Source organism: Akebia trifoliata, chromosome 11, assembly GCF_017979445.1.
Source record: "Akebia trifoliata isolate Shusen 1 chromosome 11, ASM1797944v1, whole genome shotgun sequence".
Taxonomy (NCBI): domain Eukaryota; kingdom Viridiplantae; phylum Streptophyta; class Magnoliopsida; order Ranunculales; family Lardizabalaceae; genus Akebia; species Akebia trifoliata.
In genome coordinates, this window is record NC_141385.1 from 47,437,262 (window position 1) to 47,450,589 (window position 13,328).

Here is a 13,328-nt window from a genome sequence, read left to right on the forward strand (position 1 = left end):
GAGTTAAATCAGATAATCTGATTCAACTCGGATGACAAAAAAAAAATTGGACTTGGAGATCAATTTCTTTAAAAAACTGAGTGCATATATATCACTGTTATTATTATTATTATTATTATTATTATTATATTATTATTATTATGTGTGTTGTGTGTATGTGGAGAGGGGAGGGGGTTGCGGGGTGTTATAACTAGGATTGGAATCTGATTTTGACGATTTTGGATCTGGATTGAGAATTTGGATTTCATTCCAATAAATTATTTGATCGGTTTAGGATCAACATGTCCAATTGTCTCAATCGATAGGGAAACGATCTAACAAAATGTGAGAACATATATATATTAAGTCATATATTCTATTTTATACATAAAGTTTATTTAGATTTTGTATTTGAAATTGGGTTTGATCTGTTCCAGTTGTTATTGGATCAGGTATGGATCTTAATGTTGGATCCAATAAAAATTTGATGATGCTAATTACATCGGTTCAAAATTGGATTCTTATCAAATTGATTTCAGAGCCCATCCATTAACAACCCGGGTCATGCTTAGAGAAGGAAACAATGTGTAAAGAGGGAGTTGCACGTATTGTTATTTGTCAAGATTGGATTCTTATCAAATTGATTTCAGAGCCCATCCATTAACAACCTGGGTCTTGCTTAGAGAAGGAAACAATGTGCAAAGAGGGAGTTGCACGTATTGTTATTTGTCAAGAGAATCTTAAAAAAATAAAAATTTGACGTGGTCTATCGACACCCACGTTTTTGCTCGTTTACTCACTTTTCCAATAAATCACGAAATAACTAGTCGCACCCACTTAGAAAAAAAACTAATTTTTCGTTCAATAGGAAGCTACTAAAAATTTACATTGAAACTCGGTAGGATCTTACCGTATCCACCTAAAAAGACTCAATAAAAACTTACCAATTGGCGTATTCTGTATTGACTTACCAAATGAAGCCTTGTTTGATATTTTTTTCCACGACCGAGATTTTCTAATAGTTATTATGTTAGGAGTTGAGATTTTTACAATCATTGCTAATCTATTTTACAAGTTCTAAAGGTATTGTTTCTTTTACTATAAAATTCTAGTTGAAACTTACGTGGGTTCAAAGAAGAAGAAAAATAAAAAAGAGAGAGATACAAATGAGAGAAGAAGAAAGAGGAGGAGGACGAGGAGAAGTTTGAGGATGAAATTGAGATTCGGTAGGGATAGTGGGTGAAAGCAGTAAAGTAGGTGAAACAAACAAACAAAAAGTGGGTGCAGATGGTGCACGTCAAAATTTTTTATTTTCTTTTGTTATAAACTAGAACTGCCATGTGTGACGTATATACGACTTACAAAATTAGAATATCTCGGTTAACTAATTACAAACACCAAACAAATTAAAATCAAAATCCCTATAAACTACACATATTACATCCCAATGAGACGTGCAGTAAGTTCTTAAGCTTATTATTTGTCATTCTTTTCTTCTTTTTTTATGACGGTTCCAAACCCATAGACCCAACTAGTAAGGGTGAAGCAACTGACTTCTTGGAGCATCAAATCCCCGGGTTCATGCAATACCCTACAAACTACATACAAGGCAAGCAGGGATAAATCAAATCCATGGGTTTGGCCAACGAGAGAAATTGAACTCAAGACCTCTCCCTTTTCAGAGGGATGCCTTGGTGGCCACTGTTTTATGCTGTTTATTCTCTTAAAGATTTACATTTAGAGAGAATGTTACTGGTCCAAGGGACAAGGAAATGCTAATAATACATTGCTCCCAAATTACACAACTTGAATCACTGTGCAATGTGTGGTGGGCAACTTTTATTGCAAGTTGAATGTTGGCATGGAAGCCCTCTGCTTCTGCCGCTGATCATTAAATCCTTTTGAGAAGAAAGAGATGCGAAACACGTGGTTTGTGTGTATTCAAGCTTCCTCCACACTTTTTTTTTTGGCAGCAGAGCCAAGGATCGAAAATTTGTATTTTGAATTTCGATTCCAAGAAGGATCCCATCTGCTTCAGATGCAATTTGATTTTAAACAAAAATGCATTATGATTTTAAACATTCGATCACCAATATTTCCATAAAATTTGAATCCATAAGGGCAGAAGTTTCAGAAAAGACTGCATTTTGGTGCTCCACCTGTGTACAAAAATTGTATATATAACATGAGAGTATTCCAACCAATACATACATAAGAAAGAAGAAAAGAGGAGAAGAAGGCCAGAAACAATTTTAGACCACAACTGAGACCTCTAATTTTAGCAAACAAATCTATTAAATCGTTACTGATCTTGCCACAAGAAGATAACAATACACTTTCCAAGGAAGATCTCGACTCCAAGGAGTCTCCATGTCTCTTTGATGACATGAAGGAATCACCTTCATCAAGTCACTCCATTATTCCTGGACGCCGCAACATATTGCATTTTATTATACCAGATTTACCCTTCAGCGAGATTGATGCTTCCCCTCTAAAACTTAGTGGCAAAACCCATTTACAAACCCGAGTAACAGTCAAAATTTAGTTTGTCGAATGACGCAGATTTTACTTGAGAGTTTACAAAAAAAAATTATTCTACAATAGAGTTGATTGATTCCTCCACTCTCTGTAAACTGCTTTTTAAAATTTGATACCAAAAAGTGGTTTAATATGATCAGTATGAAGCCGTAGCTCACCTTATCCCTCACACCTTCGGTACCAAATCTTGGGTACACAGGCTTTTGTTGGTCGGTTTTTTTCCTTTTTCTTTTTTACATTTAATGGGATGTTTAAGGTATTATCCGAGGAAAAAGACCAAATCAAACCATCTCGAGAAGTTTGATATTCCCAGTAGAATTAGCAGCAACCAATGTAGAGGACTGACCACGCCAGCACACAGAGGAAATGAACTGTGAGGCATCCTCTGCTTCGTGACCAGAGAGTGGGTCCGCACTGCTAAATTTGAAAGATAATACTGGCATAGGGAAAGCTTTGTGGTAGACGAAAACCTGTAATCACAACATGGAACAACAGAGGGTAAATTTGAAATGGGTGACAAACTGACAATGACAAAGCATGAATGTATGTAACTTTCTCTACTTCATAATTTCGGAAGTTCTTATTTTTAATTTTAAAACTTGCAGTTCAAAATCAAAGGTAACAAAAACAAAAAGTGGAATCAGGAAAAAAAATAAAATAAAATTCCAGAAATAGATTGTGTTTCTACATTTAGTTTTGCTGTTACTGTATTATTTTTCTTCTTCCCTCTCTTTTTTGTTTTATTAGAGGGATGGCATTTCTGCATTTAGTTTTGCTTTTTTCAATGACTCGAGATCCAATACGGTGTCCCATTCCTATAAAATAGGATAGGTGTCTACGTGGCTTGTTTTAGTTGGTGTTTACAACACCTCGGGCTCCTAATCAAGCCGTTCACACAGCTGAAGGTGTTTGAATTCCAACAAAAATGTGCCACGTAGACACCTTACGTTTTTATAGGAACGGGACACCATTCCGGACCACGACTCTTCAACACACTACTCAATGAAAGAGTAAATTTATTCAAAGAAAAAAAGACAACAGCTGTTCAAAGCATAATAGTGAGGAACAAACCACCAGATGAAGGTTGCAACTTACAACTAGTAAATTACATAGAAGTGCTTATCAGACAATCCCATCAGAAAACAAAATCATCAAAATGGTTCTCTCTAACATATAATATGATTAAGGTCAAAGTATATATAAGGTTTCGTTTTCGGCACAATCTCCTCTTTGCTACAGAGATTAGTCTTTCCTTTCACACCCAACATATTTCAAAAGGAAGCAGATTGCATAGAGACCTTTCTTCCTTTGAAAGGACCAAGGAGATCAAAACTGTTTTTGGAATATTTCAATAAATAATGAACATGTAAAAAAAATTATCCATTCAAATCTCTCAAGCCGATGACAATACATAAATAAATGTTCAATTTTCACCTTTGTTGATTCCAATAACACATTTAGTAATCAGATGGTTAACTGTTAGAATCTTTACCAACCGTCCACATAAAGGAAACAACCTTAGATTTTTTTTTTTTTTTTGATAAGTATGAAGATTTTATAAATATCAAAAAGAGAAGGAGAAACAAAAGAGGCCGAGAAAGCCCCCAAGCCGGAAAGCAGAAAAACAGAAAAGGACAAAAAAGGAATCCTACTCTTTACATAAACTGTCTCATCTAAATAAAAAGTCCTCAAATTAGATCCCGGAGAAGTCCTTGCTTAACTTAGCCCAAAAAAATAGCAGCTCTAAAATCTCCATGTACACCGTATGCGAGTTGTTCTCCTTGCCCTGGAATACTTTGTTGTTTCTCTCTTTCCAAAGAGCCCAAGCTATGGCCTAAGGAAGAATAACCTAAAGGTGCCTTTTTCTATGGGAGAAGATGTTGTAAGCCCACCCTTCTAGGGTCATTAGAAGTTCTTGGGGATAATCCAATACATTTGAAACAAAAACCAAATGCCTTGGGAGAAAGAGCAATACAAAAGAGTGTGGTCCACAGATTTGCCATCACTCTTACAAAGGGGGTAAAAATTTGGAGTGATCCACCCACGAGAAATCAAATTGTCTTAAGTAAGAATCCTCCCTAAGGAGGCAAGCCAAACAAAGAAGGATATCTTAGAAGGAACAAAAGATGATCAAATGAGGGAAACTGGATAAGTAATCTCCGATCTTGGAAGAATGGTTTTGTAAAAAGAGCGATCAGTAAATCTCCTATCCTTAATCTTGACCCATTCCCACCTATCTTGATCGTTCTCCTTGATTTGGACTTCATTCAAGATATTTAAAAGAGATGTTACCTTGGTTATCTCCCAATCATTGAATTTCTCCTAAAACCCAAATCCCAAGAATTAAAGATCTCGTTACAAATCAAACAATGATTTATCGAGCAGTTTCTTTTCTAAGAACAAGCATACAATGATAGGTATTGAGTTGATAGAGCCGAATTCCTACACCACCTATCTTCCCAAAACCTCACCCTATCCCCTAAACCCACTCTAGAACTGATCTCTCTTTCAAAATTGTAGGCTACCTTGATTTTTGTGTGTTACTGTTCCAACAGTCCTTGTGGATATGATCTCAGACTCATCAAATTTTATTACTCCACTACAACCGTGCTCTTGAGGATATCTATACTTTGGTAGTGTTCTTTAATGAGAAAAATATTAAAGATGTAGCACCCCCTACTTGAAGACCATATCCATACCCATTTGTCTTCCCCCAAAGGAGAAATGGGCTCACAACTTATCCGTTGAATAAGTGTTTCCATTACATCAATCTCCCAGAAGTTGAGGTTTCTCCCAATGCCCAAATTCCATGAGATTCCCACTTCATCCCTGCACATTCTTCAATAATGGTGATGTGATGCCTTCCAATTGAATAGAGAAACATAAAAGAAGAGTTGAATTTAGAAGGATAATATTGTGTGCAACACAACTTATCAAAAAAAATATATATATAGTGTGCACCACAGGTCCTCTCTAAATCTCATGCTCATCCTTGTGGGTTCTAGGGTTAAAGGAAGCCGAACTTTGGTAGTTCCTTTCCATACTCTTATGCCATACAAGGAAAATGGAAACTTGGAATGCTGCCCTTGATCATCATTACCAAACTTACTTTCTATCATCCTTTTTCCATAGGCTATCCCTTTCTTCCCATTACCTCCATAACCACTTCCGGAAATATGTTGTGTTCATCTATTTGAAGTGTCTAAATCCAAGACCTCTCCCAACGTTTGGCTCACATATTTTGTTTCACTCAACCACTTCTAGATCATGTGAAATTGCATCTTGAGGCAGACGATCCACCAAGTCCCACCTCTCAATGAAATTAGGGGAGTCCCTCTACTCCTTTTTATCTTTCATTCCATTCTCCTCTGAAAGCTCTAACTATTGGCCTATACGCTCTATTAAAAACCGACGAAAACTTTCTCCATTGAGAAATAGCAGAAATATCCTTTATTAGTGAGTAGCTGAGCTGATACTAACGATATGTTTCTCACAAGAATGGGTTGCGTAATGGAAAAATGAACGCATGATTTGTGTCATCTGGATTGCATAGTTGGTATTGTGTCCAACATAGTATCGACTCTGGATAGAAGATAATCAAACAAACGACGCTGTAAAATAAGTTTGGATGCCTTAAGCAGTCAAGATTATCATTGTCCTAAGGGCAAAGTAGATTGAATAAGAAGGCCCAGTTGAGTAGCGTCCGTTACAAAGTAGCAAAATCATGCATGTGCCAAGTTCTTCAGGATAAATCCATTTGATTAGAAGATAGGCCCTGCCCCCATCATAGTAGATGCAGGGTATGAGAAATAAACAAATAAATTATTTCCACTTGCCACAAATTTAAAAAACACTTTGTATTATTAATTATCTCAAAGAAGCAGATCACGAAATTAATCACCCATGGTTTCAGGCAACAAAATCATAGATGAATATCTTCAATTTATCAACTATACAGTCTTTATGGCATGAAAAATCTAGTGAAATGATTGATCTTGAATTGCACAATTTAAAATCTATTGAGTTGACATGTGAAGTACCTCATTTGTCTCTGAGCCTGTAGCAATGAAACCATCAGATATAGATAGACCCACAAAATTCTGAGACCAAGCAAAACATGTATCAGTAGCAAACGAATCCAGGCTACCATAGATTTCTAAGAGGAATTTATAGCTGCAAACAATACTAGGGGAGACATCATCAGGAAAAATAGAACACTCATTCACATAAGCAACAGAAATTTATCAAGATTCTTTGGCCAAACCTATCACCTTTGTATTCAAAAGCACTCAATATCAATTAATCCTTAATTTTTATTCAACAATCGCAGCCATGGATATTATTTGTACATCACAGACCCACAGAATTGGGAAATGCATCGGATAAAAGAAAATCGATTTTATTTCAGTGCTCTACTTAAAAATTGAACCACGAAGTTCTTTTGCAAATGGTCCTAAAGTTCAAAATCCAATGAAGCGGATGCCATTTGCATGAGGGATTAAGGATGACTCAGCCCACAGACTTCAAGGAAATATTACTTATAGGTTAGGGTGATATGAGAAGTTGAACAGTGTGGAAATTATAAGTACACTTTCTCGGGCAGTAAATTGACAAACATTGTTGTTATTTCTGATACTTCCAGCATCATATGCTGACAAATTTTGGTTTCCCCTTATTGAGGGTCTCCATACTGGTTCCACCTTGGATGACTTTTTTTTTTTACTTGTTCGAAGAGAAAGAAAGAATCAAAGAAAAATAGGATTAATGGTATAAATCGTCTTGATAAGAAAGAGAGCAAATTAATGGTGATTAAAATGGCAAAAACCTGAGCTATAACCATAGAAACAAAATAAAGTTTATATTATACACATCAAGAAGTTCAAATTAATATAATGAGTGCACCTTTGCATTTGTATGCCCGGTGAATGTTTGGTGAGGACTGTCAAGTACTCGTGATGTGCACGTTGATAAATCCCAAAGCTTCAGGGAATTATCCGTAGATGCAGAAACAAGAGTCATTGGATCTATGAACTTGACATAGCTCACAGTCCTAGTGTGACCAATTAAGGTGCACAAAGGAATACTCGTGTTACGAAGATCATAACAATAGATTTTATGATCAGCTGAACCAAATGCAAGTGTACGTGCAGAATCTGGAGGGAACTGAACACAGCAAACATTGGCCTTTGTTTTGATGGTACCAACACTTCCTCCCTGCATTAGCAACCCATGTAAGAAATAACTTATTATTCATCCAGATATAAGAACAACATAATGCTGACAATTAGATGAATGCAGTACGTTTAGTTTCAAAGCTGATATCCACCAAGTGCAAAAATAGAATTGCCTGATTGATATTCCATAGCTTAACAGCACCGTCATCACTTCCGCTAGCCAGCTTCGTTGGATCTGCTGATGAGAAATCGACAGACCAAACACGCCTCTCATGCTCCTTCATCTCCATAAAGACTTGGCCTCGCATAACATCCCAAACCTGAATACATTTTAAAGGAGCAACTGAAGAACCTTACACATCAGAGGGAGAAAAAATGGTAATGAAATATATGCCAAGGCCTACCTGCACAACACCTTCGAAGTCACTTGAAGCAAGCTTGCTTTTGATATAACTATTCCAGCATAGGCTGCTAAGTTTTGATCTACTAGCCATCTCAATTACAGGATAATGAATGTCACGGTCTTCATTTAGGATCATATCACATTCAAAAATTTTAATTTTCCTATTTACACCAGCTGTAGCAAAAAATTCTTTGTCACGATCAAAACTGAGGGAGCACACTAGGTTGGAGGAATTTAACAGATCCCCTTGTTTGAGGTCTGCCCTAACTTTTAAATTGCTGAAAGATAGATACTTGCACAGACCTTCAAGGAATGGATTTATCCATCCACTTTTTCTAACTGTAGCATTCCCCTCCTTGGAGCCCAAATTATTGACAGAACTTCCTTCAGTTACCACAACTGACCCTCTAACATTACTACTAATTTGAGAATATCTATTTAGTGGTTTTTCCATTGGCTTGATTGACCTGCATCTTGTTGAAAAATAAGCTGATTCCAGTTTCTTAAAGTTCTTCATCAATCGAGAACTTTTGGACAGAATACTTTCCGGATTATCAGTTTGTATCTTTGACGTCTCCACATCACCTATATCTTCATCAAATTCCTCTTCACCGTGGAACTGAAGTCCAGATCTGACACGTTTTCTGGACCCCAAGGTAGCTAAATCCTCATTTCTAACTAGATTCGGTGACGGGTTATCTACATTTCCCAATGCTGAATGATCATCCTTGTTCAGTTCTGGGTTTTTTTTCTTGAGGATGGATTGCTGCTTCAGAACTTCTTCAATGTCAGACGACAGACAACAAATGGTATTGTGCAACTTATCAGCTGCTTCTTTTTCTCTTTGTTGCATCTGCAGAAGGAAATCAAGAAGCAACTCCTGCTCTTCTATTTCCTCTTTTAACTTTATTGCAGCCTCACGTTCTTCCAAACTGTCCCTTGGTTCATTGAGGAACTCCCTTTGTAACAACTCACTGATATATGTCACACCAAAAAGAGAAGGGTCTAACATTGTTTTAGAGTCAGATTACATAGCGAAAAGTTGCTAAATGTATCAACAGCAATCACAGGTTAACTATTCGAAGCATAGAGATCCAAGACCTGCTTAAAGAGGGCATAATGGATAATGGGAACAATTTTCAAATACAAAAAATGTAAACAGAAGCAGAAGGGGTGATATCAATGCAACTTGAAAGTACTACAGATGGACCCTGACCCTCGTCATTGACAACTAATGGGATAATCTCATGGTTTAAAATAATGGTATCACTCAACGTATTCGTAAGCCAGATAAAGGATTCATATCACATGATATGAATTAATACAATACCATATGCAGGAAAAATCAATATACACTTTGACACAGAAAGATACAGCACTGATAAATTACTCTTAGCTTATGGTTTAGAATAAATATTTTCCTAATAATACCTAAAATATCACTAATTTTCAATATTTCCAATGTGCCAAAACTTCCTATGTGTTTTGACATCCAGATTATTAAAAGCAGCCCAAAAGTCATGAAATAGTTTTTAAGATCTCTGAACGAGCTTTTCAATGCATCTAATGGCTTTCTAATCAGATATTTGAGTAGAAAGTTTTGCCCATTATAAATTAACAATGTCTAAGCCCAGTAGGAATTCACAATCTGGACTTCTTTTCCCGATATCTGTCGTTGCAGCTGCAGACGACTACTGATAGATGCTCTTTGCGTGGGATCCAAATTTTTAAACTGCATCTCAACTTGAGGGAAGTGTTGGGAGTTAGTAGTATAGGAGTAATAAACATGTAGCATATAGGCGTTTTTGTCCTTACGCCTCAGGTTGGATTGTTTGACATTACATATCTAACTAGGATATACTTGTACCGTCAGTTTTCTAATATAAGGGCTTTCCTCCCCATCTCTTCTTCCTCACCAATCAAATCCTAAACTGACCAACTAAACCCGTGATCATACGAAAAAAAATTGAGATTAAGTCTATTTCAAAAATCGATACCATTCCAAAGGTGGTGTTTGTAGTCTATTGAATTGATTTATAGACTACAAAGTTGAACAGTTTCAAGTCTTTAGCTCATCGAACAATTAGTAAACCCTACAAACCTACAATAAATTGAGTTCAAATCCATGACACCTTTTCCCATGCACAAGATATCAGGTCTTAACCTTGATTACATGATGGCATTTTTAGGTTGGGCCACTTTATACACTTTTAAGTAGACCAAACATCCACTATGTTCCCTAACTGTTTTTAGTATTTTATTTTATATAATGGGGACTAATTTTATTGGATACAAATTAATTGTTCAACCATGGTTAGTGTTGATAATTTACATTCTATTTGATGAATGTATTATTCATTGAAGAATAATTGAATGTGCGTTGCTTCCACGAATTTTGGGAATAAGAATTTATGATTAATCCAGTAAAATTACATAATATTTTTCCAACATTAATATCTGTAACTTGGTATCTTAGAAAACATGGCATCTATCCAACATCATAATTCATTAAAGCTAAACCATTTTGGCCAATATTTAAAATTTTCTAGGCAATTCTTAAGCAGAATACATCCTTCAGGATTATTAGGGAATGGATTGGGACAGGATAGAATACAATACACAAAAGACAACGGAGTATATCCAATCGAAGTTTGATGCAAGCAAAATCTTGTATAGCCGTATAAGGAGAACTAACCTCATTTTTGGTCGAGTACTCGGCTCAGGGTGCAATAACCACAAGCAAAATGAAGCTTCCCTTGGCCAATTCAACAGCAACTGAGGCGGCAAAACACGATGTCTCAAATTGGACATAGTTCTAAGCTTGTCTTCAGTCGAGCTAAATGTGCAAAATAACTGCTTGCAAGAAGAACTGCAACAGGTTAGAAAATTTGCCATCCAACTTAAAATACTTGTAAACATGAGAAGCTAAATTTGGTTACAGACCTCAAAAAGAAGAACCCCCAACCGGTAAATATCTGAAGAAAAGGAACTTGAAGCACCTCCATCCTCTTCTGGGCTAGCATACCAACTGGACTCCATAAGCAATATCTGTTTCAATGGGAAGTTTTTCTTCAATTCTTCTCCTTCTTCAACATTCCTGCCATCCTCAATTTTTCCTTCGCCCATCTCTTCTATTGATGATAAATGCATGGCATTAACTGAACTCGACCGCAAGCAACTGATCCCATATGCCCTCTGAGAAGCATCTGCAGAAGTGTCTTCACAACCCACTCTACTCGGCTTCTGCAGTTCGTGGGCTGGCTGTGACAAGGACCACTGTCCGTCGACAACTCGGCTGTTCAAGGCATCCTCATACGAATCAGAACCCAAGCTTGAACATGAAGCAGACTCAATAAAGGAGATACGATTAAAAGTGGACATGACGAAGCAGGAAGGCCGCACGTTATGGACAACAATGCCTTGTGAATGTGCCAGGTTCACAGTCTCAACAATCTGCCTAAATATGTGCAAGCATTCCAAGACATCAACAGATCGCTCCGGTTTGTCCAACCATTGCCTCAGACTAATTTCATCACGTTCTACTGCACGAACAACAGAGCCTACAGCGACCTCATCCCGACAGGCCCCAGAAGAACCAACATGATGCTCAAGGTGATTCGTGCAAGGTCGCAAGACCAGGTCTCTCTCCTTATCCCCTTGTACACACCTGGAATTATTTGATGCATCTCCTGAGTCACCTAGCCTATTCCCGCGAACCAACCGACGTCTCCCACTTGAGCCGATGTAAGGATTTAATCCCCTAGAACTATCAGACTTCTCCCAACCTGAATCTGACGAACCCTCCATTAGTTACTACACCCCCTATTGCCACAACACCAGGCCAGAATAAACACAAGGAAGAAAATGAACAATGATCTGACTACCACCACATCCTCTCCCTTCCATCACCACCATTATTGTAAAATCAAGAACCCACTTCAGAATCACAAGTTCACAACCAACCAAACAAACCCTCTCCTTTCTATCAGTGCCATTATTGTAAAATCAAGAACCCACTTCAGAATTACAAGTTCACAACCAACCACACCAACAACATATTACTTACACAAATCACTCCCCCCAAGAAAGATTCTAAAACTCCTCAGTTTCTGAAATTCAAAACAAGTCCATGCTGTGAACAAAGATAAACTAAAAATATGAGTTTTTGAGTATGATTTCTGAGAAGAAGCTATACAAGCATCAACACTTACAAGAACCCTTTGCAGAAAAATCCATATTTTCACAATGAACAAAGGAGAATCTAATCAAATCTTAAAAACAGTTATATAAATCAACTACACCCAGATGAAAGAATTCATGCCAAATCACACACACATAGAAATAGAAAGTCATACAAGATATAGAAAGAGAGATGATCTGCAGCCCCTACCTAAGAACTGAACCATACGTCCAAACTTTGCTTGCATTCAGCTTTTTTCTCAATCGAAGCTCCTCAGCCTCACAAAATTAGAGTTTTTTCTCTCTCTTAATTCCATAATTTCTCGCAACATATCAGCAACAAAACCAAACCACTCATGAATAAAATAATGTATTTCAACTCAAAAACTATATTTCTTTGAATTCTTATTGGGTCCACTGTCTTAGTTAATTGCCACTTTTTAAATCTCGAGTCCTTTAGGCTCTCTCCTTCGTTATCCTCGCTCTCTCCTTCTCGCTTTATTCCAGGTGACATACGTGGCACAACATCATCCGCTTACGTCCCATTTGTCATGGCAAAATGGTAATTTCATCAACTTGTGGAAAAGATGTTTCCCCAATTAAAAATTCCAATCTCTAGGTCAAAATCAGCTTTTAACCTTATATTAAATTAAACTAAAGTGCTAAACTAGGTTTAATATTTTGCTCTTCTCCGCTAACTTCAATACTCAGAAAGTTCAATGCAAGAATCGAAAAAAATATTCATGTACAATAATAACGGATCACGAACCTATCGATATTCTCCAAAGAAAGATCGATTTCCAGTCGAAACCCTAGAATTTCAGGTTCAAAGTTGAAACAAGATCATCAAGTCTCGACAATGAGTATGGTTTGATAGTTCTTTAGTCTAAAACCTTAAACAAAGAAAAAAAGGTCAGATTTCAAATATGTCTCAATCCCAAGTATAGCTCAATAAATCCTAAACTTAACTTGAATTCAACTACTGTAATTAATAAAATCCCACAATTAGCTATTTTAGTGCCACTTAAGAAAATAGTTAGTGCCTGCACTACTAC

At 36.8% G+C, this 13,328-nt stretch overlaps 1 protein-coding gene across 4 annotated transcripts; it reads right to left on the reverse strand.

The window, feature by feature from the left end:
* Positions 1 to 2,139: 2,139 nt before the first annotated feature.
* LOC147392214 (protein SPA1-RELATED 4-like) lies at positions 2,140 to 12,708 on the reverse strand. 4 transcript variants are annotated; one of them, XM_086458280.1, is made up of 8 exons: positions 12,485 to 12,706; positions 11,038 to 12,203; positions 10,790 to 10,947; positions 8,096 to 9,068; positions 7,844 to 8,011; positions 7,420 to 7,731; positions 6,558 to 6,617; positions 2,140 to 2,987 (listed from the first exon to the last, which is right to left on the reverse strand). In XM_086458280.1, exons 2-8 carry the CDS (start codon positions 11,899 to 11,901, stop codon positions 2,799 to 2,801), a joined length of 2,724 nt encoding a protein of 907 aa, XP_086314406.1. In that variant the 5' UTR covers positions 11,902 to 12,203; positions 12,485 to 12,706; the 3' UTR covers positions 2,140 to 2,798. The 4 variants fall into 4 exon arrangements, with proteins under 4 accessions (XP_086314406.1, XP_086314405.1, XP_086314407.1 ...); XM_086458279.1 differs by having other exon boundaries at positions 11,038 to 12,226; XM_086458281.1 differs by having other exon boundaries at positions 7,865 to 8,011; positions 11,038 to 12,226; positions 12,485 to 12,704.
* Positions 12,709 to 13,328: the final 620 nt, after the last annotated feature.

Excerpts from the sequence above, each read along its gene's own strand:
- LOC147392214 (XM_086458280.1), bottom strand. The coding sequence starts at position 11,901 with ATGGAGGGTTCGTCAGATTCAGGTTGGGAGAAGTCTGATAGTTCTAGG. Across the intron at positions 8,012-8,095 it reads ACTTCGAAGGTGTTGTGCAG|GTTTGGGATGTTATGCGAGG; the intron begins GTAGGCCTTGGC and ends AAATGTATTCAG. Across the intron at positions 6,618-7,419 it reads CCGGGCATACAAATGCAAAG|AATTTTGTGGGTCTATCTAT; the intron begins GTGCACTCATTA and ends GCTTGGTCTCAG.